Below are 24812 nucleotides of genomic sequence, written 5' to 3' on the forward strand. Positions count from 1 at the left end.
TCAGATCCCTCCTCCTGCTTGGGAAGTGGGAGGACCCGAAAAGGCGTCGCAAAAGGGAGAATTGTTTGAGAGCTCAGTCATCCAAAAACGGCCTTTCAATGTGAGAACTTGGGGGAGCCGAAGAAAATGTCGGTGGCATCGCAGTAAATTACTAAAGCAGCAAAGGCTTTAGAGGGAAAAGAGAAGCGAAAACTGTTGTGTTTTTTTTTCCTTGGGGGACTTAAACGCAGGAGAGACGCGAAGAGAAGATCGCCTGGTTAAAACGAGGTGCGAGCGCCGAGCAGTGCAGTTTTGGTAAGTTTGACCGCTTCGTGCGCTCCGTGTTTTTTACGCTGTTGTTACAGTTTTATACATGAACGTATCGGCTATGTTGCGTGTTTTCCCACTCTTGTGGGCACTTCACCGGCTCATCCGTGACTCTGTTTCAGAGAAATGTGCGACTCTTGGTGTTTGATCACTAGTTCGTTCATGCTGGCGTCTCTGCTTCGATAGCCGCATTTGTTTTGCTTTTTTCCTCCGCTTTCTCCAGCCTTATGATCCACAAAAACTCTGCTACAAAGTTCCCGTGACACAGACGTGCATTATTGGGACGCACCTCGAGGTCAGATTTTGGATTTGAAGTTGCTTTTTATATAAAAAAGGAAAAATTTGACTTTGGTTTCGGACTTAGCCTGCGCCCTGATTGGTCTCGCGTCCGTATTTTCCCCCAAAGTTTTCCCCCACTTTTCTGGCGACTATTTCACCACGATGCGTGTTTATGAAGAGCTACGGACCTCTCGTAACACGTCGCGGAGATTCACGGCTGTGTGTTTAGGTATACTTGCGTTTTTCTTTGGGAAAACGTGTCTACGTTTTGCAGGCCGCAGCCTATAGTCGCTCCCATAGGGTAACAGGAGACAGACATGGTGAGCTCTGCCAGATTTACCCCATATCATCAACATCACCCTCATGCTCAGCATCGTTGTGGTGAGGTATAGAAAAGCGGGTGAGCAGTGACCTCCGATGAGTAGATTTGTAAGGAAGTAGAAAGAACGAGAGCCAATTCTCAGAGTTCTTATAAATAATTAATTTCTTTTTTTACGGTGCTGCTTAGCCATCTTTAAAAATCCTGCCCCTTCCCTCCCCCTGAAGTTTATGTAGTGCTATCAAAGTTGTTGGATCTTAACATAACAGTTTGGTTACGTTTACGCATTAGACCGCAATCTTCTATTTTTTTCCCACAACCCTCCTCCAAGTGCTCAAAAAAAGCCCCGACCAGATTGTATGTTTCTGCTGTCATCAACAAACCCAAACACTGCTACCTGAGTGGAGTCCCACTCACTCCCTCTCACCCCCAAACCAAAGTCCTGGTGTCAGACTAACCTCATTAAAGCCTCCAGTAAACTGGCACCTCTGTTGGTGAGAAACCCTGCATCCTGCCTCGCTGTCAGGAGAGTCTCCCCTGATGCCTTCCCCTCATCCAGGTCTGATTTAATGACTAAATGTTCGTCTTGATCCCCCCACCCGAGTTTTGAGCGCTGGCCAAAGGCTGCATCACCGTGAAGGCTCCCAGGGTGGAGGGAAAGGAGGTAAGGGGTGGAGAGGAGGCGGATGGAGGCCTGCAGAAACAGCCGCAGGGGCTCGAGTTTCCAACCCCAGGTGTCGTTTTGTTATTTGGATTAGTCTACATTTAGCCTCCACTGCCTTGCATGGAGGACGGCTTCGCGATTCAGTGACAGACATGGCATCAGACAAGAGGGCCCGATTGTTCCCGCTGAATCAATGTCACTTGGATTAAAAGTCGAAACGAATGGCCTGGCCTCCTCCAATTAGGCGCACAGCTTCTGGGCGAATTAATTGGTCTCAGTAAAAAAGGAGCCTCTTGTTTGGTAGCAGGGTTTGTTGTTTTTGTTGATCATCTCTGGCAGGCGGGTGGATCAAAGCTGAACTAAATGATTCCTGTCTGATTATCTGCCTGTTTCTCACAGGGCTTTGGCCCCTTTGATTGCTGATGTGGGGAATGGGGGGGGGGGGACAATTATGGGAGTTGCTAATCAATCTTGTGCAATACTAAGCAAAAATATTGGAGCTGCTGCTACTGTGGGCAGAAACTATCATTTTCAAACAGTTTATTTCCCCATAAAAGTTTAAATACCATCATACCATTATTGACTTGTGAACACGAACCACGTGTTAAAGATGGGAGAACACATTTTTGAGCAAACATTTCAGATATTTCTCACAGAAATACGAAATAAGTTCTTAGAAATAAGTCTTCTGATACCAAACTACATTTTCAAAAGTTTTTGGTTATGTTTCTCAAGGCGGTGCCATTTCTCATTTGTAGATGGTTCGTAAATGAAGACTAACATGCTTTCATACAGTAAAGCAGACTCAATGTATTATGCTGCACCACAGGCATGTTTCAAGCCTCTATAATATGTGTATTACACTGTAATTAATGTTAAAAAAAACCATACAATGTTCCTATTAAGTTGCTTTTCTTCTTCTTTTTTTTTTTTTTACATTTTTAGGACTGCGAATGAAGACTATATGGACAGGAAGCTTGCTTTATTGTCTTTCGGTTACAGTTTCATGTGGCTGTTACCAGCAGAACCTTCTTTTTCTTCAGTGAAATTAAATTTCATTGATCTTGGTTACCTGCCAGACAGACAGTTTTCCCCTATTTTGCCTGTTGCTGGATAGTTTTCATCCATCCTATAGGAGCTGAGCTTTCGTATGTGTTATAGCCTGTGAGGAAAAGTTACTGTGTGGATTTGGGTCTGCCGCCAACAGAAATAGAGTTTCTCACTCGTATCTTAGCTTTGCTTCCAAATTGACTTTGCCATGTTGAGGTATGATGTAAGATATGAAGGCAAAGAGGACAGGCTTTAACTAACCCCTCATGCAGCCGGGAGTGTTTTCACATCTGGGTTTAAATCAAAGTCTGCAGACATAAATGGATTTTAAAGATGCATTTCAAGATTGCGAATAGCCAGCAGATCCATAAGGACCGCTGTGCGCTCGCCCTCGGGTTTTGGGAGCCAAAAGTTTCTCACTGTGGTTCTGAAAAGCACCCATTGTTGTAGTGGGCCATTGTTGTAGTGGGTGTAACATCCGTGTTAATTGACAAAGGTGAAGAAGAAAAAGCTCCATCCTGGGGGCACGCTTTCATCTCTGACAGCAGGTACGCTCATGCAGTCATAACAGCCTGCAGAGAGAATCTGTAGGCCTTTGCGTGTGTGTGTGTGTGTGTGTGTGTGTGTGTGTGTGTGTGTGGTAGCTACCCTCCCATCAAGATCATCTCCTTGCACTGGAATGTATTACTTGTCACCTGCGTGGTGGTTTTGAGATTAGTGCATTAGAAAAAGGGTTACTAAAGACTTGAGAGAGAGAGAAGTGTGACTAGTTTACTTGATAATTTCAGCAGATGTTTTTCTGGGTTAATGTACTTTTCATAAACGAGCGAGGAACACACTCATTGCCAAATAAGGCTGCCTCATTTTCCACTGCCAGACATTATTGGCCTGTTGACATACGGTGCATTAGTCCTCCCGCACTGACAGATTGGAAGCTTGGACTTGAGCCTCGTTCCCTCAGGAGGGTTTCTGTGTCCAGTCAGACATCAGATAACCAAAGAGGGACACCTGGACTGGCAGGTGGCCGGGGTCTAGGCACCTCCCCTGGGGCTGCATACCTCTGTTCTCTTGATCCTGTCAGCCAGGACCACAGAGTGAGAGGGAGAGAGGAATGTGAGGAGGGAGGTGGGCGAAAAAAAAGAAAAGGGGGGAACTAGAAAGTTTTGACAGTGTTGGAGATGCTAATTTGGCTGTGATCAAGCAGATTATTGAAGAAGGAATGAAGATAAATTAGATGCAATGAAAGAAAGGGAAAAAGTCTGTTGAACAAGAGATGGTTGTTCAGCTTTTTCCATTACAGAAGCCCGCTTTTAGGCTACGTTTGCAAAACCATATCTGCACGTCTGTGTTCAGTTTATACACATATATGTATATTAAAAACAGCCAGTGTCTTAACAGCTTTATAGAGATTATCCAAAGCCTTTAAACTAGTTGAGTTGATCTGCTTAAAGTAAAAGTTCTTGATTGGATAATGAAGTTACCCAGGGCGTACTCTCATTCTCGCTCTCTTACACAAACACACACACACAAATGCACATTGAGAGTGCGGTATGAGTGTTGTTAGATCATTGATCAACTCCAGACTCTGGTAAGAAAGCTGTGTGTGTGTGCAGACAAATAGTCCTGTGTGTGCAAAGCAGATATTTGGACAAAGATTAGGGGGGTGTTATTACGAGCCAAAAGCAACCCAGACGCTCTAATAGATCATTCACACACATGCTTAAGATTGCATTCTGACTGGAACCGCTCGGTTTAAGCCTCGCAGTCACGTTCCTGCTCTTTCTGCTCTCTTTCATGCACTCAGTTGGAAAAGTTTCCTCCCTTTCGTTGGTTTCCTTAAGTTTCTCACCTTTTGCGTGCGGGCTCGCTGAGTGTGGCGCGCTGAGCCTGCACGCACGCTGGAATAATAAGTGCGTTGTATTCTTTTCTCCAGCTTGTGTTATAGATCAATAAAAGCGGCAACAACAAAAAAAAAAAGCTGGAATCTGGGTTGTATCCCAGAGCTACAACCAATAATCAGATTTAAAGTGTTGCCCCAGAGAGCAAGAACTCATCATCGAAGAATGTCAGACTGGCAGGAGAAGACATGATTCAACAGAATAAATCACTGGGCACCAGATTAGTGAGGTATTGGGCCCCTGAGGTTATCAGTGCTGGAATTTTCCATCGACAGCGCGGCTCTGTCTGCTGTCCAAATTGTATCTGTATGAGGTTTTTATTTTATGCAGGATAATGCACATCCGTGGCCTTGAGTGACAGGACAAATGGTAGCTCTGCTTTACTGCGTCTCACAAATCCTGCTCCTGAAACTGAGAGCTCTCTTTGAAAAGAGCCTCCTCCAGCTGTTTCCCTTCCCAAGAATGTCTTTGAGATGCAGCAGCTTTCACTCGATAACCATGAGCTAGGCTGTCAGGCGCTATTGCACCATCTCAAACTCAGTTGACGCAGCCGAACCCATCGCCTTCTCTTCACGTTCCTGCCTCTTATCCATTTCCCAATTCATCCTCATGTCTGTTTTTTCCTATAACCTTCTCATTTGGCCTGCTCCTTCTAACTTTACAGTCTTTCTCCATTCCCTCATCTCTCTTTCTGTCACCCCCCCACCTTATCTCAATTTCCTAATGCCTCCTCGTATCTGTTTTTCATATAATATTTCACCCGCTCTGCTTTTCTCTTCCTTCCTTCATCTCCCACTGAGAGTTGTAGGGCCAGTCCCCCCCCCTCCCGGTTCCTGCTGAATAATGGGGAGAAATTGCTCTTGATTTATAATTGGTTCCATTCACTCTGATGCATGAGCTGCCAAAAGAGTTGGGGGGCCCCCTTTAACCCACCCCGTATCCCTCCTCTCTCCCTCCCCTCTCTCCCAGCGCCGCAGGAACACACAAAGAGCAGGCTGCATATACGTACAGCTATGAAAGTCTATATTGGCATGCGTGAATGCCGCGGCGTGCGTGCGTTTTATTTCTCGGGCTTGGGATAAGTGGTAGCCTGTTTTTTAGCGTGTTGACATTTGGTGTTGGAAAAACTTCCTGAGGTCTGCATATTTATGTGCCTCTGTGAGTATACTTTTACCATGTAATAGGAGTTTGTGTGATTGCTTGCTTATGTGTCACTGAGTGTGTGTGCTTCTTGTGCAAGGAGAGAATGGTTGTGGGTAAATGAAATATGTAACTGCATGCGCGCGTGTGTGTGTTTGTGCGATGAGTACTGTGAAATCCTGGGTATTATCCTTTTTTCTATCGGTCCTCCTTTCCTTCTTGGCATCCTTCTATTCTTTTTAAAAAAAAATTATTTCTATCATCCTTTTTTATATCCATCCTTCTGTCCTTGTATCCTGCCGTCTATCTTTCTAACATTTTTGCTATGCTTCTATTTGCTTTTGTATCCTTAATTCTATCATCTGTTTCTATCCATCTTTCTGTTCTTCTAGCTTTCTATCTTAATCATTCTCCATATCCTTATTCCATAACAATAATGGATACTATTCCTTATTAATATGGAGTAAGAATATGGAATGGTCTCAGTGTCCTTCTTCCTGTTCTTCTGTACATCTTTCTCTATTCTTTTGTCTTCCTAACCCTGGTATTCTATCTTTTCTACTCCTTTCTTCCTCGCTCCCATCCTTCCAGGTCTAACTAACTCCCCAGGAAGCCTCTATGATCCAGCCCTGTTCCCATGGCCTTGGTGGGCACGCTGGCATCCCACACCAGGCAGAAGAATGTGGGTGGATGTGCTCACCATGGCACCATAATTAGCTCTCCGTGGTTAATTCGGCTTCGTTATCTAAATTATGCAAATGCTTCAGTGCCTAATTGATTAGAACGCCCCCTCCTCTACATGGCAGGCCTGTCCAGATCCCTCTCGTTAATCCCCGAGACGCACTGTAGCTCGTTAGTGTCGGTTTGGGGAGGGGGTGAAGGAGGGCTTGGACGGGCGTATAGCTCGTTAATACTTTGTGAAGCGTGCGTGTGTGTTTGAGAGAGCGTATTATGAAGGAGGAGGGGGTAGGTTCTCAACCTCGTTAGGGATGCTTTTGATGTGTAATTTTTGTGGCATGAGAACGAGTGATGTTTTGAGTGGAGGATTTGAGCTGGCCCCCTCTCCACCTGTTGGGCAGCATTTTTATGCCAAAGGGGACTCCATAATGTCCTCTTGTCTGCGGGGGAGTGGAAAGAGAGGTGGGAATCGATTTTTAGACTTAGACTCTGCCAAGTTTTGGTGTTGAGTTGGCAGAAGGGAAAACAACGGAGGTTGTCCGCTTCAGTTTTTGCATTATCTGCATTATAGTAGAGATGGGCAACATCCAGAGGTACACGCATTAATACTAAAGTAACTAACACAAAACCGCATGTATTTCTGCCCAGTTCTATTCAGATTATATGTACATATTTGAGTTTTGACGTTTTGGGTGACCAAAAAAAAAATCCATGTGCAGAGTTAGTGCGGAAACAGCTAAGTGAATAATCTGCAAAACTAGCTGGTTTAACGCTGGCATCTCCAGTGTCAGCATGTGCTCCCTCTCTCCCTTTTATTATTGCAGAAAATGAAGTAAAAATATTTTTGCTTTCAAACTGCGAGTTCGACAAAACAAGACTTTTGATTCTGTCTTTTTGGGGGTTTAGGAAACTATAAATGACTTTCTAAAGTTGGTTAATCGGGTTAGTCAATAATCCATGTAGCTTTTGGGTGAAAATCTTTAGGTGTTGGACTCTAGGTTTAACAGAACAAGGAAGTCATTGACCAGCAGCTAACATGTGACGCCTGTCTCAGTGTTTTCTTGAGAATTTGTTGGAATAAAAATCCCCTTCTCATCTTTTATGTAGTTGCCCTGTGTGATGGTCTAATGGTAAACCGGATGTGGTTGTGTTGGACCATGCGCGTCCTCCTCCTTTACTCAGCACCAAAACCCCGGCCAGGCTAAGAGGCCAGCCAACAGATTGACAGAATGAGGAGAAAATATGTTGAGACATTCAGCGACGCTCTCACACACGCTCCCTCGAACACAGCCGCTCATTGATGAGGCTCTGCTCTCTCCTCCTGCTCGCCTGCCAGTTGACATCCTCTCTATTAATTTGAGTCGCTGTTCAGCTTTCTCAGTCAACCTCTCCACCCACCCACCTACCCCTGCATCCATAAAACCCCCTTCACCCAGCTCACATCAGTCTTTAAAGGCACCGAACTCTCTCTCCTCCTCTCTGCCTCCACAAACTCTCCACACACCACTACAGAAACCTCTTGGTCATTGAGCACCCCCCCCACCCCACCCTCCCTCTTCTCTTTGGTCATTGAGCAGGGCCCATCAGCTCTTCCCCGGACCCTTCAGAGTAGCGTCTCCCCTTTCTCCAGGGGTCTGCGGGGTCTTTGTCTGTGCACCGGCTCACTGCTTTACAATGACTCTCCACTCTATTAAGGTGCGTTCTGCCTGTTAGCGTCGCCAGGGGCAACCGGCCTCCCGCATGACAGCTATGCGGCGTGGCATTGTGGGCTGCGGGCCCGAGCGGGGCAGTTGAACCCCCGGCACTCCTAACACTTGACACCGCATGTGTTTATCTAAAGGGGGGGCTTTGTGGTGTTTGGAGAACCTTAAGGGAGGATAGGGTGGGGTGGAGGGGAGCGCACGGGTTGTAAAAAGACGTAAAAACTGGGGGAGGAGGAGGGAGCGCAAGAGGGGACTTTGGGGAGGTGATAAATATTCAACAGCTCAGCTCCTCACGAGAAGTTACTACCCTGATACCCCTTCACTGCCTCCTCTCTCTCCTGTTCGTCTTCTCCGTGCTAGAAAGCAGATGGAATGTGAGAGCTCGGGGAGGAGGCTCCAGTCGGGTTTTATCCAATTAGCAGGGTTGTCAAAATGAATTTATCCACAGAGGCAGGGGCACAATGGGACCGGCAGTGGCCCAGGAGAACGGGGGCCCCAGTGTCTTTACTTAGCACGCTCACAATGAACTTCTGTCAAGTGTCTCTGCCCCACAACGGCATATGAGACACCGGCATACCTACAGCTCGTGATGCATGCCTGCACACCACCGCCACAACCTCTCACTGCCTGCTGTTTGTGCTTTCTCCTCGCCCTCTCCAAACAGGTGTTGGAGTAAGAACCCGCACAGAGTAGCTTCTTCTTCTGGTTTCAGAGTATGCAAAATGGGCCAACATCCGTTTTAATTCAAGTGACGCTTATTTAGGTATCCGAGGGCGAACACGTGACTCTGAGCAGACATCCGTGTGCTTGCCAATTTTTCGTGACCTTGCAGATGCTGCACAACAAGGACACAAAGAATGGATGCCTATTCAAGGCGGACACCATGAGGACACAAAAATGGTATATTGCTAGTTTGGCTGTCCACAGCTATCTGTGTCCAGTAACCAATGGTGTTGGTCCACCGCATGGTAACTCTACTGGAGGGATGGAATGTAATTCTTCCAAAACATATTCCCTCATTTGTGATATGATGAAAGCACTTTGTAAAAGGTTGGCCATCATACAATTACATTCATAATTTTTCATATGTTTCTGCCCCTGAGGACACTCCCACCTGGATAGAAATGTTTAATCGTACTATTAAGGTGATCACTCCTTAGTCCTGAAGGCAAGTTATTAAGTGTTCACAGCAAATTGCAAGTCAAGACACCTTTAAGATCTCCCTGAGATGACCATTAAAATACCACAGCAGTCGAAGATAATCCCTTAAAAACTCCTCCCATGAAAATGAACTTTTTAATCACGATAAACCAAGATGAGTTTAAAGGGTTTGAACAGAACTGTCTGGAAAGGATTTTTTGTGCAATACATGGATATGTGCCATTAAAACGTTTTCTCTATTGACACCTTTATAGATGTAATAAGCATCAAAGTCTTTTTTTTTTTCCTCCCTAAATTTCAAAGGGAACATGAAGGCACTGAGGGAGGGTAGGAAAATCTAAACCTGCTGAAACCACAAGAATGGATCTGATAGAAGAAATCCTGCAGAAACTCTGTTTAATATGGATCTGTAGCAGTGTATATGCACAATTATGCTTATAAAAAGTTGATTTTTCACATTTTATTTAATGCATATGTTGCATGGAGGCCCACCTGTTGCAGGGGTAGGTTGAAAATCTTTCAATAATGTCAGCAAGTTTAGACTTTTTTTTATTTCAATACTTAAATGAACAAAATCCTTAATTGAACTAAAAAATAGCTATATTACCCAAAAGATAAATATTAAAACAGCTACCCAAAATCTAAAAATCACAGCGCTGTCATCGTTTGCTGTCTCTTTTACTGGTCTACATCAAAACTGTAGCGAGTCGAGTTTCAGGTCCTTACTGTGACTACAGAAATGGTTCCACTCTAGTCATACTTGTTCAGTGGGACTGGCAGATTTGAACAGTTCACAGAGTTCCCTCTCTTGCACTGTCACTAAAGTATGTCTCATATACCGCAAAGCTGTTCGCACAATGTGTTTGCCATGCGGCGTCGTTCCTCATGGGGTAGGGCTGTAACAAAACAGTCACAGGCATATGTGCGCACAAACAGACACACCAGTGCACATGCACACTGCTTTTAATTTAGGGGAGCTGTCTGTGTGTGTGTGCTCTGTTTTTTATCAGTGTCACTGATGCGTGGGAGGCTCCTCTTTCCCTCTCTGGCTTCTCTGGGAAGGAGTGATGGAAAAAGTTGGACATGGATGTCAGGGCAACTCTTCATCTTGACGCAGGGTATCCGCTAAGCAAACACAGGACCCAGCTCGCTAATGAATCAGACCAACAGACACACTCAGAGAAGCAGGGCTCTTTTTTTAAGGGAGTGATATTGTACGAGGTGCCTTTGCAACAAAGCTCTGTCCTTCGTCTGATTGCTAGTGCTTTTATTTTGAAAAGAATGAGAAATCGGACATATGGGAGGGCTACGCGCTGAGGTAGCGTGTCCCGCTGTGCGTGTAGTTGGTTTATGGTTAGTGACTCTTACAGTCGGGACAGGTGCTCCACAGAGATGTAGGTGTTTTTTATGGGCAGCTGTACTGAGTTGTGTCCATATAGTGACCAGCCACAGAAGCCACAGGCCTTCAGCTCTGCTCCCTCCTGGTCCCCACAGTAGCATGCTGTTTGTTTACAGAGTGAGCCCGCTACTGATGAGCCACTTTGTGTGGATGAGTGATTAAATGAAACTGTACATGTATGTAGGGCTGACACTAAGGGTTATCCTCATTCTTGAGGGCTTGTCACAATGAGAGATAAACAGAAGGTCTACACATGTGTGAATCTAGAGAAATCAGTGATTGGAGTTTTTGTCTAACAGGGTATTAATACAAATTTTGCATCAGTGCTAATAGCATTATGTAGAGTTACCACTCAAATCCAGTTCCCTTTTGCTTTTGCGGGGGTTGTAGCATCTTAAAATCCAACACCCAGCAGGAAGCATACAAAAACAACTGGAACACTGGAGCGTTTAGCAGCTTTAAAAAAAGAGAAAAAAGTTCTGTTTCTTGGTGTAAATAAACTCGATTCATTACGGGGCTGACTAATCATTACTGCGCCACGCTGTCTTTTCCACGCAGAGCGCTGCTTTGTTGCTGTTGATGGCACGAGAATTAGTCATCTGAAATTGTTTACACATTCATAATGTGCAATTAAAACGGAGCAGAGAGTGATGTGTGGCCTTGTGGAGCTGTTGCAGCTGCTTTTCCATCACCCTACCGCTCTGCTCGTTTTCATGTGCCAGGCAGCCAAACTTATATATAATCTTTTTTTCTTCACTGCTACCATTAGATGATGAAGGTGCACTGTAAAAGTTTCCATTCTCTTACTGTCCTGCCTTGGGACCCTTCTCTGTGTGTGAGCGCGTTGGTGTGCAGGCAGGCTTCATTAATCATCCCCTTTGCCTTATTAAGCTCAGAACAAAAATGCATGTTCAAAGTTGCGTGCCGCTTCCACTTCTGCAGGTTCCTCACGGGACCGTTGTATGTTCGAGGACATGCGTGCATGTGAGGGAGAGAGCGAGTGAGTGGGGAGAAAGGGGAGATTTAGTTTTGCAGGACCACCCTCCTCATCCTGACGGGAAGTTGTTAGTTTAACCTGACAGGAAAGAATTTGGGAAACTTGGCAGCAAGGGGAGAGAGAGAAAAGCTCCCCTCTTTCTATATTAACCGTTAATAGACTAACCATTACCAGCAACTTCTCTATTTGTATTTTAAGTATCCATCTTATCCTCACTCCTTACTTCTAGGATATATATACATTTCCACCCTGTGCCTCCCTCCCTTCTACTACCTCTCATTAGTTGCTCTTTGTCCAAACTCTTGAAAGCAGCCTGTGTGTTTTAGTCTTCTCCTCTATCTTCTTCCCTCTCTTCATACCGCTCTACCTGTATCGGTTACACCTGAGCAGGAAGGTGGAGGGGTCGGGTTACGGCACGCAGAATGAGGGCGCCCCTTTGATGAGCGTGGGCTGGATGGGTGCGGGCGCAGCGGGAGGGGATGGGGTCAACGGTGAGATGGGGGCTGACAGAAAAGAAAGACTTTATTTGTGTCTGGAGTTTTTCTGCTGAGCGCGCCGCCTCGCCTGGCTTGTGTTTCGTTAGCGGCCGCCTGTTCGTGCACGTGTGTATACAAGTAAAATTCAATCAGAGGGAGCTGCGCGCTGTTTAGATGGAGGATGCGTGTCTCGGTGCAGTTCTGCCTGTTTGCTTCAGTCAGGTTTGACTGAAACAAACTGACTAAAGCCTGTTTTGCTCAGAGTCTGTACGTGACCTTTCTAACCACCTCCTGTTGTTGTGTGTTTCAGGGGGTAGTGTATGGAAGATGTCTGGAAAGCAAGACTGGACTCCGTGGATGAAAAAGAGAAGGGCTCCAGTGTTGTGCGCTCTTGGCGCAGTACTGCTGTGCTGCCTGCAGAGCGGCGCTTCACTCACCGGTGAGTAAACAACATTAGCTTGTGAAGTACTGGACCCCACTCTCACTGTAATCCCAGTGCCTATTTCCTCTCTCTGTGTATTAACAGTAAGCAACGTAATAATGAAAATGTTTCCTTTTTCCATCCATCTGTCTTCATGCCCTCAGTCACAATTTGCTGTGGCAGTTTTCTACCTCACTCTACCCTCAGTTACTGAGTGCCTTTACACACCTGATGCACAGTAAGTCCTTGCCAGGGACAAAATATTCTGGCTGAGGCACAGCGAGTGAGATGTTATGTGTCTGGCAGCAGGTACAGCAGTTTATTTGAAAGAAATTGGAAGGCGGGAATAGTGTGCATGAGCTGTTCTTGCCACTAAAAATAATGCAAGTATTGTATGTGGAGCCACGGCGATTAGCTCATTCACTGATTCAAGCAAAATTTGCAACCAAAGAAGCCAAACATTTGTCTGGGAATTTGCTGCTTTTCTTGGTCTGTTGTAGGAAATTTTGTGGTTTAATCACGTCAAACTTTGCTTTGGATTTCCAACTAATCAAGAAAAGAAATGATGGCAAACATACATATCAGTTCCCCGACGTGTAAATATCTTTTATACGCATGCTCACATGAAGAGTTTCTAATTTGCATCTGAATCCTTGTTGTTAATCGTTTCCTCAGACGAGGTGCCGGCGTTCAACGAAGAGCCCACATCCGTGGTGCAGAAGCTGGGAGGCAGCGTCACCCTGCATTGCAGTGCCCGTCCCGCCTCCGCCAACATCAGCTGGCGCCTCAACGGCCATGAGCTGGTAGACGGAGATTTGGGTGTAGTGCTGAGGCCCAGCAGCCTGTTCATCCCAGTTCTCTCCAATCAGACTCTTGGCAGATACCAGTGTGTGGCCAGCACCAGCGCCGGAGCCCTAGCCAGTGTGCCTGCTAACGTCACTGCTGCCAGTGAGTAGCCACCCACACGAAGCTGTGACAAATAAACACAAACAAAGGGGCCCCTTTTTGGTTTGTCAGAATATCCAAAGAACGCGTTGGACTTTTTTTCTTTCTCTCTCTCTAAGTAGAACAAAAGCAGTGAAGGGGCGGCATTTGTTTGCTTTAAACCTTTACCAGTACATCACTGTAAACCTCGTACTTTTCCACTACTTGTGGTTTTGGGGAGAAAAAAAATATAAACCTACTGCAGCTTTGGTCCTTCCAGTGAGAATCTGTTGCACATCAGTAATAAGTGGATTAACTCTGCACAGTCAGGCAGTTTTTCTTCTGTGTACTCAGACAAAAAACAGCTGCGTCAATTTAATAGTGTTAAAATAAATGATTCCCCATGCTGACGTTTTTAGTGCTTTGCTAGTGTACGGTGTTGTATTTGATATCCATTGTGGGACTGAAAAGGGGGCCTGAAACTGTGAAACCTGAGCTGGAGGAATGAAGGGGACCCAGGGGCCAGTCTGAGCAAGTGGGGGGGAGGAAAGGGGACCAGCAGGACTTAGCTTGGAGGCCCCCCTACCTTCATTGGCCCTTTGCTTTCCCCACAACACCACATTCCTCACTGCAGTGCCCGACAGCAGGACTCGCCAGAAGTTATGGCCCCGTAATTGTGCTGAGGGCTGAGTGGAGATAAGAGTGGACAGAGGATATAGGTATACGCCCCAGCAGAGCACACCATTAGCTAGGGGGGTGGGGAGGGTGCTTTTACCAGTATTGTTTTACGCGTAGGGATGTGATGTATGCGGCTGCAGAAACTGGAAGCTGTTTTTAGGCCAGTCGAGACAAGATCCTGACACGAGACGAGACGTGGTGTCACATTCTCTGCCTCCTCGGATCCCTCCACAATCATCTTCACACGCATTTCCCCTCGCACGTTTTTCACTCTTCACCCTGTCACTTTCTCTCAGCTCGCCTCCTTTCATTATCGCCGTCTCCCTCTCTCTCTTTCTCCTCCTCATCCTCCTCTTTTTGTCATCTTCACCTCTCTCGCTCTTATTTTTCTTTGGGTTTTCTCCAGAGGCTGTAGCTACAAAGGCATTAAAAGTTATTGATTGCTCCAATAGTGGATGAATCACACTGGGACAACCACATGTGGAGCCAGTCTGTTCGCCCCGCCTTCCCAAAAAAGCCTCTTTAATTTAATAACTGCTTCTCCTCGGCCACCCCCAAACCGCCTAAGGAACTGCTCCGTGGGGAGTGTGTACGTGCTTGCCTTTCCTTGTGAGCCCTCTTAGTTGTACGCACATGTTTTTTTTGTGATCAGGATACGTTGACTCCAGACCCTCCACACTATCCGACTCCGAAAAATCTGCGTCTTCTTGGCATCACTTAAAAGCTCCCCCGCTTGAATTCTTGTGCAGACAATCACCCTCCTCCTTTTTTTTTTTTTTTTTTTTTTTGCCGTAGAAACATGTATCTGCACAACGTGAACGCACAACACGTTGCTATAACGTGTTATAATTCAGAGACGTGCGCGCGGGACTCCTGTTGCTGCTGCACATAAAGATGATGAATGTACTGTCTCTCTCTCGCTCCTTCTCGCCCTGCCAAGCAGCCGTGGTGCGGGAGGTCTGCTTCACTTTATGAATGCCATCAATCCTCCATCCATGCAGGATGCACTCACAAGAAACATCACATGCGCGCGCTCGCGTGCACACCTGAGAGGCACCCGCGAGGGGATTTTTCTTTTTCCTGTGAAGAATGCGGGGCAGTAGAGTTGTGAGAGGGGGCGTTAAAAGGTGTATATGAAGGAATTTGGGAGAAACAGCCAAGAGAAGGAGGAGGAAGGTGGAGTGGGGAGATATGAGGTGGGGGAAGGGGTGTCTGTAAAAACAGCACCTGATTGATTTTGCAAATGGAGCGCCACACGGCCTATCCTTGAGGTTTTTTCCCCTTCAACACACCCCGCTAAGCTTGACATGTCCTGGCTGGGATTCTCATCTTTCAGAATAAGAGCTGACACAGGCATAGGGTTGTGTTGTGTGTTTGTTGTTAATGTGTGCGTGCGTGTTAGACAATCTCCCCCATTACGCCTATTAAAGCTCCCCCAGGCGCCTGCAGAGGGGGCAGATCCAGCGTGCGTGGTGGATAAATCGACTGCCCGCAGTGCTTTTAGTAAATCACTTTAAAGCCCCTATCAATAGATACTGTTAACTAAACTTTGCTTATTGAATTAATAATAATAATGGATACTTTATTGATCCCCATGGGGAAATTACTTGTTTTTCTCTGCATTTGACCCATTCACTCAGTGAAGCAGTGGGCAGCCCACTAAGCAGGCGCCCGGGGAGCAGTGTGTAGGGACGGTACCTTGCTCAGGGGTACCTCAGGGTAGCCGTTAAGTGGATTCGAACCGCCGACCTTCCGATCATGGGGCGACCACTTTACCTACTGAGCTATCCCTGCCCCCTTTTAGAGACGTGCGCGCGGTACTCCTGTTGCTGCTGCACAGAGGTGTACAAAGACTCATCAGCTGACTGTGTGTGCATACGGGCAGCTCGGTGTGCCGGGTCCAAGAAAAACACCCCAGTTATAGCAGCTCTGGAAAGAATGGAGAGGCTGTGTTTGTTAAGAATAAATCAACAAAGGCTGGCAGACGTTTAATTACGTTCCTGGAGAAGTTTTATTTATCTTTCATTTCACTGTTGGACGCCTTAATGACAAATTTCTTTGGGTGTTATTTTCCCCTCCTGTGCTGTTCTCTTTGCTCCTGTTTCTTCTCTCTGTCTCATGTTAGGTTCTCTCTGCTTCAAATCTATAAAATGGCAATGAAACCCTATAGGATGGCGCTTTCTCCCCTTTGACCCCTCCCCCCAATGCCAGGCCTCCAGGCCGCTCAGGCAGGGGCTTAGAAGGTCAGGGGGCCAGATAAGTGTCTATGCTGTGCAGACCGTGTGTCTGTGGGACACAGTCACAGCACATGGCCCCGGTAATCCCCACTCCCACCATTTCCCACAGAATCTGACCCGGCTCCAGTCCCCCGGTATAATGTTTGACAAGATTAATGTGGCCTACTCAAATGTTACTGACACCAGAAAAATTAGCTTGAAGTGCTTTCCTAAAATTCCTGCGAATTTCAGCGGATCACGTAAAGACGAGCAGTGGGAAAGAAGTGGAGGTAGAAGTTTTTTTTCCAAAAAGAGGGAACATTAGAGAAGCTGTGGGAATGTGGTTACAACACAGCAAAGTCGGACTGACATGAGAGACACCCAACATGGGAACAGCACAGTTATTATTGCTCTGAATATTGCGGTTTTGTACATCTGAAGCCGAGGAATGACTGTATACATGTGCAGTTAGACGTGATTTACACTGCATATTAAGATGATGAAAGAAGGGTGAAATGTGTTGTAGCTATGAGACGGCGCTGACTTTTCTCCTCATGTCTTTGTTGTTTTTTAGAGCTGCGGGACTTTGAGCCCGATGACCAGCAGGAGATCGAAGTGGATGAAGGCAACACGGCTGTTATTGAATGTCACCTCCCCGAAAGCCAGCCCAAGGCTCAGGTTCGCTACAGCGTCAAACAGGAGTGGCTGGAAACATCCAAAGGTAACCAGCTGCTTTAATCCCTCAAGATCTTTTATAGCATTCACTCTCTCTCCTTAATTCCCATACTATCTTCGTAATTTACCGGAATGCTATAATCCTGCTATCTGACCCATCGTAAAACCACCGATAAGGGCATTATCTGGAGAATGTTGAAACATGGGAATGCAGTTGTTTATTTTTCAAACTATTTACTTCTAAGTTGCCTGGAAGAGAAGAAAAGCTCCAGTGGTTTGTAGCTGGTATGCTGATGATGCCTGGGAGCTGTAGGTACTGATATCTACCTTATCTGTGAGGAAATGAATACCACGTTGAAGAGCATTCACTTGGGTCAGACTCGACAGTGCCACTCTGTGGCTTCAGCTGGAAGTGCAGCTATGTATTGGAATGGCACACAGGGCTCATATTACCCACGCTGTTTCACAACATGGACTCGGTTTTTCTGTGGTTCCTCTTTGACTCTGTGGTATTTCTGATTATTTTCTCTGCTTTTCTTCTGCACCCCTCTCACTCAGACTTATGTTTTTGTTTGGTCCTGCAGGGAACTACCTCATCATGCCATCAGGGAACCTGCAGATAGCCAATGCCACACGTGATGATGAGGGGCCCTACAAGTGTGCTGCCTACAACCCCGTCACTCAGGAGGTTAAAACGTCCACCTCTGCTGATCGTCTGCGCATACGCCGTGAGTCACTATTGCTCATTCAGCATGGCATTCTGGTCTTGCGGGGACGCATTTTACTCGTAGGTGCTCACGCGCACAATGCCTCGATTCTTTCAGGCTCCACATCAGAAGCGGCTCGGATCATTTACCCGCCGGCACCCCGCTCCATCATGGTGACTAAAGGCCAGCGGCTGGTGCTGGAGTGTGTGGCCAGTGGCATCCCAACTCCCCAGGTCACGTGGGCAAAGGACGGGCAGGACCTGCGTCTCCACAACAACACGCGTTTCCTGCTTAGCAACCTGCTTATCGATGCAGTCGGCGAGGGAGACTCGGGCACTTACGCTTGCGGGGCAGACAACGGCATCGGCTCGGCCAGCTCTGCCGTGGTGCTCTATGACGTCCAAGTGTTTGGTGAGTAAAATGAAGTGTTTTTTGTTTGACTCTACAAGGTACTTTTGTTTTGTTTTAAGTTTTTTCCGTGTCATGGATTTAATAATTACATCGACTCCTGTTTGGCGGACTGGCAAGACGGGGTCTGTATGTACAGAGTGTGTGAGAGAGGAGCAGTGTGGGCGGTGTTTTGCAACACAGAGTTGGTGGAGACAGAGCTCTCTATTCTGCACCAGGACTTGATTGAGTGTGTCTAGGTTATGGATGACTGTTTTTACAGTGATTTTCTGTGTGTGTGTGTGTGTGCGTGCGTGCATGTTTGTGTATGAATGTATTGTGGGCTCGTCTCTCTGCAGCTGGCTCTAATTAAAGCCAGAGTGCTGCTGTAGCTGTAATGAGCTCTGTCTTTTCCCCCATTCACAAGCAGCCAACCATCAACTAGCTGGCCCAGCCTGGCTCCACACACCCCCTTACACACACACACACACACACACACACACACACACACACACACACACACACACACACACTACAACTGTGTTTTCAGAATCGATTAAGTCACTTATCAAGCAAGAACACGAACCATGTTGTTTCCAGCTCATAGTATTTCCACTATAGTTAGAACATTTTGGGGTTTGGATGTTTAGCGAGACAAAAATAGTTATATAAAAATGTAAATATTGGAGATTTTTGGCACTTGTAAAGCAATCTTAAGGAATCAGGAGATCAATTAAGTGTTTTGGTGAACGATTGTATTCACCGAAGCGCCGAAGTTTACCTCGATTAGTAGTTTGGTCTACAAATACCAGAAAATAGTCAAATGTTTCCTAGATCCACACAGATGCATATGCACAGAGTTTCAGGTCGGCCTCCTCACCTCTCTCCTTTGTGTGTTTCCCTGCAGAGCCTCCTCAGGTGATGGTGGAGCTGCAGCAGCGGGAAGTCGTGTACGGCGACACGGTGCGCTTCATCTGCCAGGCCCGCGGTAAGCCCGCTCCCTCTGTGATGTGGCTCCACAACGCCCAGCCGCTCGCCCAGTCTTCTCGCCACCGCCTCACCTCCCGGGGGCTGCGCATCTCCAAAGTGGGCCCCCGGGATGACGGGCTGTACCAGTGCATGGCTGAGAACGGGGTGGGCAGCTCACAGGCCTCCGCTCGCCTCATCACCGTATCAACCGGTGAGTGGGTTCAGTTTGGTAATTTGTTGATGATTTTCTTTTATTTCACAGATGTTAGATGTCATCCTTCTTGTTTCGTTACAGGGACTTTATCCCGAGGGAGGTTGCCTTCCATTTACCGCCCGCTCAGCCCAGACAAGGTGCTGAGAGAGCAGCCGCCTGTGAGGCCGGGGGTTGCAGGTGCCATGTTGCCTCTAGACTGCTCAGAATTTCCAGGGTACATGCCTGCAGAAGCCCCCATCATCCTCAGTCAGCCACGCACAGGCAAGGCTGACTATTATGAGCTCACCTGGAAGCCGCGGCACGAGCATGGACCTCCTGTACTGGAGTATATGATAAAATACAGAAAGGTACTGCAAGAAGCTCATCGTCTAAACTTTTTAGAGTCACACATGTGTTCTTGTGTTAGTAACTGAGCCTGCTCTGCCTCTCAGGTGGGAGAACTTCTTGCAGACTGGACCTCCACCAGTATCCCGGGCTCTCTCCATAAGCTGACTCTATCCAAGCTGCAGCCGGACAGCTTGTATGAGGTCGAGATGACTGCCAAGAACTGTGCAGGGCTGGGACAACCAGCCATGATGACCTTCAGAACCGGCAAAGGTACAACAACAGCTGTTATCCTACTAGATTCCTTCAGTCTTCGCGCCAGGTGCTTTTTTTTTTTCATGCCGGGTACTTGTGGTCAGTTCACATCAGCGTGCTGCTGCATAATCTGCCTGTAAAAAAATAGTCTCCAAGAAATTCCCTTATTTGTTCCGTTTTGAGTCATGTTTGCTAAACACTGAGGCACTTTAAGGTAATCATTATTTTGACAGCTTTAAACACATCTTAACTTTTGACTTCTCAGACTCAGGGAGTCAGAAAGTGACACCAGTCCTTTCCTTTAAAAATGACTTGGAGTATATTTCTTTAAGATGATGTGGTGCCTTATCTCTTTTGTCCACAGGTCGCAAAAATCTGGGAGTGTCAAATGATCCTCCAAAGACTCCCTCTGTCCCCTCACCAAGCCTCTCTCGTAAGCTCTCAACAGTCCTGTGTATTACTGAGACAAACTCCTCTCTGATTAACAATACTAATAAATCTATTACTTTGATTATGAACAGAGCTAGATACAGTTTCACCTTCTCCTTTCACTAACAAGTCTCACTTTCTCTTGCATTTCTGTTCCCTGAAGGATGAGCTCCCAGTAAGTCCTGAACGTGACCGTTGTTGAACTTTCTCTCACTAGTTTGAGTATATTGTCCCTGTTTGTAGCTTCCATTTGACACTCTTCCCTGCTTTTCTTCAGCTCCCGAAGCCCCCGACAAGCCCACGGTCTCCACAGCGACTGAGACGTCGGCGTACGTGACTTGGATTCCTCGCGGTAACCGCGGCTTCCCCATCCAGTCGTTTCGGGTGGAGTACAAGAAGGTGAAGAAGGCAGGAGAGGACTGGGTGACGGCGGTGGAGAACATCCCCCCGTCGCGACTCTCCGTGGAGATCACGGGCCTGGAGAAAGGTCAGCCATCTTCACACCCTCTTTTCAAAACTGTAGCGTTGTTGCTCAAAGCTGTTTACTCTGGCTCGGTGGGGGTGGGGGGAGCAGTAGGACATGTCGTACCATATCATTACAACAATGATGTCCACATAATTACATTCCCATGGTCTGCAAAATTTATCACCATAATGAGTGTTGTTTCAATCATCTCAGTAATTGTTGCCATCAGTCAAAAGCACAGCACAGCATCGCATTTGCTCAAAGAAAACAGACAGTAAAGTGAAAACAAGCCTCATTAATCAGCACAACAATGGGAAAGCGCCACTGGCTGGTTGTAATCCCAGAGATGAACAATGCCCGTTCCTCTCCCTGTAGGTACGTCCTATAAGTTCCGTGTGGTAGCGGTGAACGTGATTGGTTCCAGTCCTCCCAGCGCCCCTTCCAAGGCATACACGGTGGTTGGCGGGAGAACACACGAACGCCCCGTCGATGGACCCTACATTACCTATAATGAGGCCATCAACGAGACCACCATCATTCTCAAATGGACGGTGAGTGTCCAGAAGGAGATTGAGGATTTCAAAAACAAGCTTGCAGTGATTTATAATGTGATTTATTCTCCCCCTCGACAGTACACTCCAGTAAACAACACGCCCATCTACGGTTTCTACATCTACTACCGGCCGACAGACAGCGATAATGACAGCGACTATAAGAAGGATGTGGTGGAAGGGGACAGATACTGGCACTCGATTACGGACCTGCAGCCCGAGACCGCCTACGACATCAAGATGCAGAGCTTCAACGAGAAGGGAGAGAGCGAATTTGGCAATGTCGTCATCCTTGAAACAAAAGGTGAGGTGCTTTGTTGGCGAAAGCTTGTCGCAGTCAGTCGGTCTTGTCTTTTACAAAAGAGTTTCTTTGCTAATAGTTAAATTTTTTCCTCTTTCTCCTTTTTTCTACAGCTCGTCCTAACTCCCAAAAGCCTCTCCCATCAGAGACTCCCACTGACCCTCGGTATGAACCGCCCGGTGTAGGTGTGCCTCGCCCCGGCGACCTCCCCTACCTCATAGTTGGCGTTGTCCTGGGAGCCTTCGTCTTCATTATTGTCGCCTTCATCCCCTTCTGCCTGTGGCGGGCTTGGGCCAAACAGAGTGAGTGTACTTTGCCGTTCCTCGAGTCTTTACAGGGATTAACGTCTTCCCCGTCCACATCCGTGTAATTCCTGTTTTGTCCTCATTTCAGAGCAAACAACCGACATGTGCTTCCCCGCTGTGGCCGCCCCCGTGTCGTCATGTCAGTACACCATGGTTCCTCTTCAGGGACTTGCATTAGTGGGCCACTGCCCGCTGGATACTCACATGACTGCTCCACATGGCGTGTACCCCGCCAACGGAGAATACACACCAAATGGCAAACCTAAGCACTGCCTGCCTGGCCTCCAGCAGGTAAAAAAACAAAACAAAAACAAAACTAGGTTTTATACTATCCACGAGTTTTTGTTTGAATATTTAATGTATGCTCGTCTGTCTGTGCAGGATAGTGTGGATTGTGATATGGAGTGTGACACGCTGCTGCAACAGCCCAATGGACACCTGCCTGTTTACCACTATTCTACCAGGTGTGTTTTCATTATAACACTTATTTACTTTTTAATGTACTGGACTAACACCGTAAAATAATTCTACCAATATGAACTAGTGACATTAAAAAAACCTTTTTGTCCTGATTTGATGAGCAAGAAAACTGAATTTTGACCAACAGGCTCAAGAATTTAAACTGAACACCTGGATAAATGTTGAAGAAATTTGTTGGCTGAACATCCCAAACGTCACAACTGGTATGGACAATAAAAAAAAGTCTAATAAATATGTTTTTCTTGTTTTCTTCAGTGGCCCTGATCATCCTGAGCACTCCTGCTATTCTCCAGATGACTCCACTCTCCAGCTCCTCAACTCCCCACATCAGCTTTTAAACTCACAGGACGCGGGAGGTGATGGCGGCTTCTGTGGTGGAGACAAAACGGAGGACATCGCTCCAAGTATGTGAGGATGTCTCCATTAATATCTGCTCATAATGTTCTTCTTTTATTATCAACCAAACGAGCATCTTTTAAGGATGCCTTTGTTTTGGTGTTGTTGTTGAATCCTCCTGTCATCTTCTCACCATTCCTCTCTCTTTACCGCAGAGCCGGCATCTTTCCCGCTTCTCTCTCTGGAGGACGAAGGGATTTTCACCACATCCTCTTCAGCAGCCACAACGCCACAATCCCAAGATGCAGCTATACAGGAAGTGAACATCCTCCCAAATGAAGCGTCCCCCGAGGACGAGGGGACGGCCAGCGTGACAGATGCATGAGAGACTTAAATAAACCGTAAACAAAAAGAGAGAAAATATTTATTTTTGTATCACAGATATTTATATATTTATGCTTTTGTACATAAGTGTCCGATTATACTGTATATAAGGTTATTTTCATATTGAAAAGAAAGTGACTTTTTATTCATAGATCTCCTCACGCTATGTCACGGACAAAGGGAGTAGTATGTTGTCTTTTTGTCTGTCTGCATTTGAGACCTTTATTCCTTGTGTGAAGAAGAGTCTGGAGTCTCCAGGGACTTCCTCTCAGTTCAGCACTTCACAACTAAACCCTCCCCACCAATCATGTCTTTCCCAGCCTTCCTCCATCCTTAGTCTGGACCTTTTAGGTACTTAGCTTTAGACAGAAACACAATCGGACCCAGTCTGATGCTGTCACGAGGTGCTGTTTAGCTCTGCGATATCACGTTCTCGGTCATTTCTGTATAGCAGTAACACAAATGTATTATGCATTGTTCGTCATTAACAAACTATTAACAAGTGTATGCAACATAAATCATTGTTTCAGTAGTGTACAAGAGATTATATATTGTATAGTTTATTTATTTTGTTTTGGTATATTTTTTTTAAATCACTGAATGGGAGAGATTCTGGAAAATGTCTTTAACTCAGTCATTGATAAGCTGAACTTTATACTGCAACCATTTCTGTGTTTACTTGTTTGCTGGTTACCAAAAGACTGCCAGGTGAGGCTGCTGCGACAGGTGTGTCAGTATTATTCCTCCCTCACTGGTCGGTACATAAGTGTTAGTCTTTGACAGAGACATCTGCAATCAAAATGAAGGAGATCCTGAATCTACACTCCCTTTTTTTTTTCTTTTTAAAGTGTAGCTGTTCTGTGGTTGCACATGCTGGAGCACTATTGCATGTAAATAAATGCTTATGAGATTGAGTCGAGTCGTTTGTGAATCTTGAGCATTAGTTCTTTAAGCTTTTTTAAAGTCTTTCAGAAAATTTCTTTGGAAATTGGCTGCTTTTTTACTCATTTTCAGAGAAATGTTTTTGTTTTGTTTTTTGCTTGTCAAGCCACTTAACACTCATAATGAATCATCCAAACATACAAATGGGTGAACCAGGATTGTCTACACACTTATAATTTTAGCAAAAACTCAATTTGTTCACATTTCTTTAGTTGAATCCGCAACAAACTTCACCGATAACAGTTGACGGGTATAAAAGTTTTTTTTTTTCCATTAACAAAATGATTCCCAAAAAGCTGTTGACTGTAAAATGCATTCGCAAGACTCAGCAAGGTGTGCAGTGTTCTTCAAAAAAGTGAGGAAATTAGACAAGTGGAAAACAAGAAGTAACAGACCTAAAAACCTCACAGCAGATAAATATTTGGAAGTCATATCCTGAAGAAAGAGGAAGAAATGCACAAAGACCTGATTCCTGACCTGAGAGATACGTCCAGTCCTTTCATCCACGGAGTGTTTGCTGAAGCCTCATCATATTGTGAAGGTGGAAGGGTTCCTGTCATGAAACCATTCTTAAGGAAGGGAAACAGAAAAGGCTGCAGTTTGCCACATTACAGGACTGAAAATTAGTGTCTGATGAAATGATGAATCCAAATCTAAAACTTTTGGTTTAATTGATCATCACTATGTATAGATCAGAAGAGAGAGTCAGGAGTGAGCGGCGGGAGGCTGTCGTTTGATCTAGAAAAATGTTTCAAATGCTGTCATGGACAAGAGAATA

General features: G+C 46.0%; 1 protein-coding gene across 4 annotated transcripts; it reads left to right on the forward strand.

Moving 5' to 3' along the window:
• On the forward strand, positions 1-24006 carry boc (BOC cell adhesion associated, oncogene regulated). Of its 4 annotated transcripts, XM_026179583.1 has the most exons (18): positions 5515-5674; positions 12381-12509; positions 13167-13439; positions 16884-17030; positions 17569-17712; positions 17809-18102; positions 18986-19258; positions 19343-19608; positions 19693-19858; positions 20205-20273; positions 20547-20756; positions 21111-21286; positions 21368-21590; positions 21701-21889; positions 21981-22183; positions 22274-22356; positions 22628-22776; positions 22924-24006. In XM_026179583.1, the coding sequence occupies exons 1-18, from the start codon at positions 5665-5667 to the stop codon at positions 23091-23093; spliced, it is 3174 nt and encodes a 1057-aa protein (XP_026035368.1). In that variant the 5' UTR covers positions 5515-5664; the 3' UTR covers positions 23094-24006. The 4 variants fall into 4 exon arrangements, with proteins under 4 accessions (XP_026035366.1, XP_026035367.1, XP_026035365.1 ...); XM_026179581.1 differs by lacking the exon at positions 5515-5674 and adding an exon at positions 1-294 and having other exon boundaries at positions 21111-21590; XM_026179582.1 differs by having other exon boundaries at positions 3280-5674; positions 21111-21590; positions 22628-22780.
• Positions 24007-24812: the final 806 nt, after the last annotated feature.

This window comes from Astatotilapia calliptera, chromosome 9 (assembly GCF_900246225.1).
Source record: "Astatotilapia calliptera chromosome 9, fAstCal1.2, whole genome shotgun sequence".
Taxonomy (NCBI): domain Eukaryota; kingdom Metazoa; phylum Chordata; class Actinopteri; order Cichliformes; family Cichlidae; genus Astatotilapia; species Astatotilapia calliptera.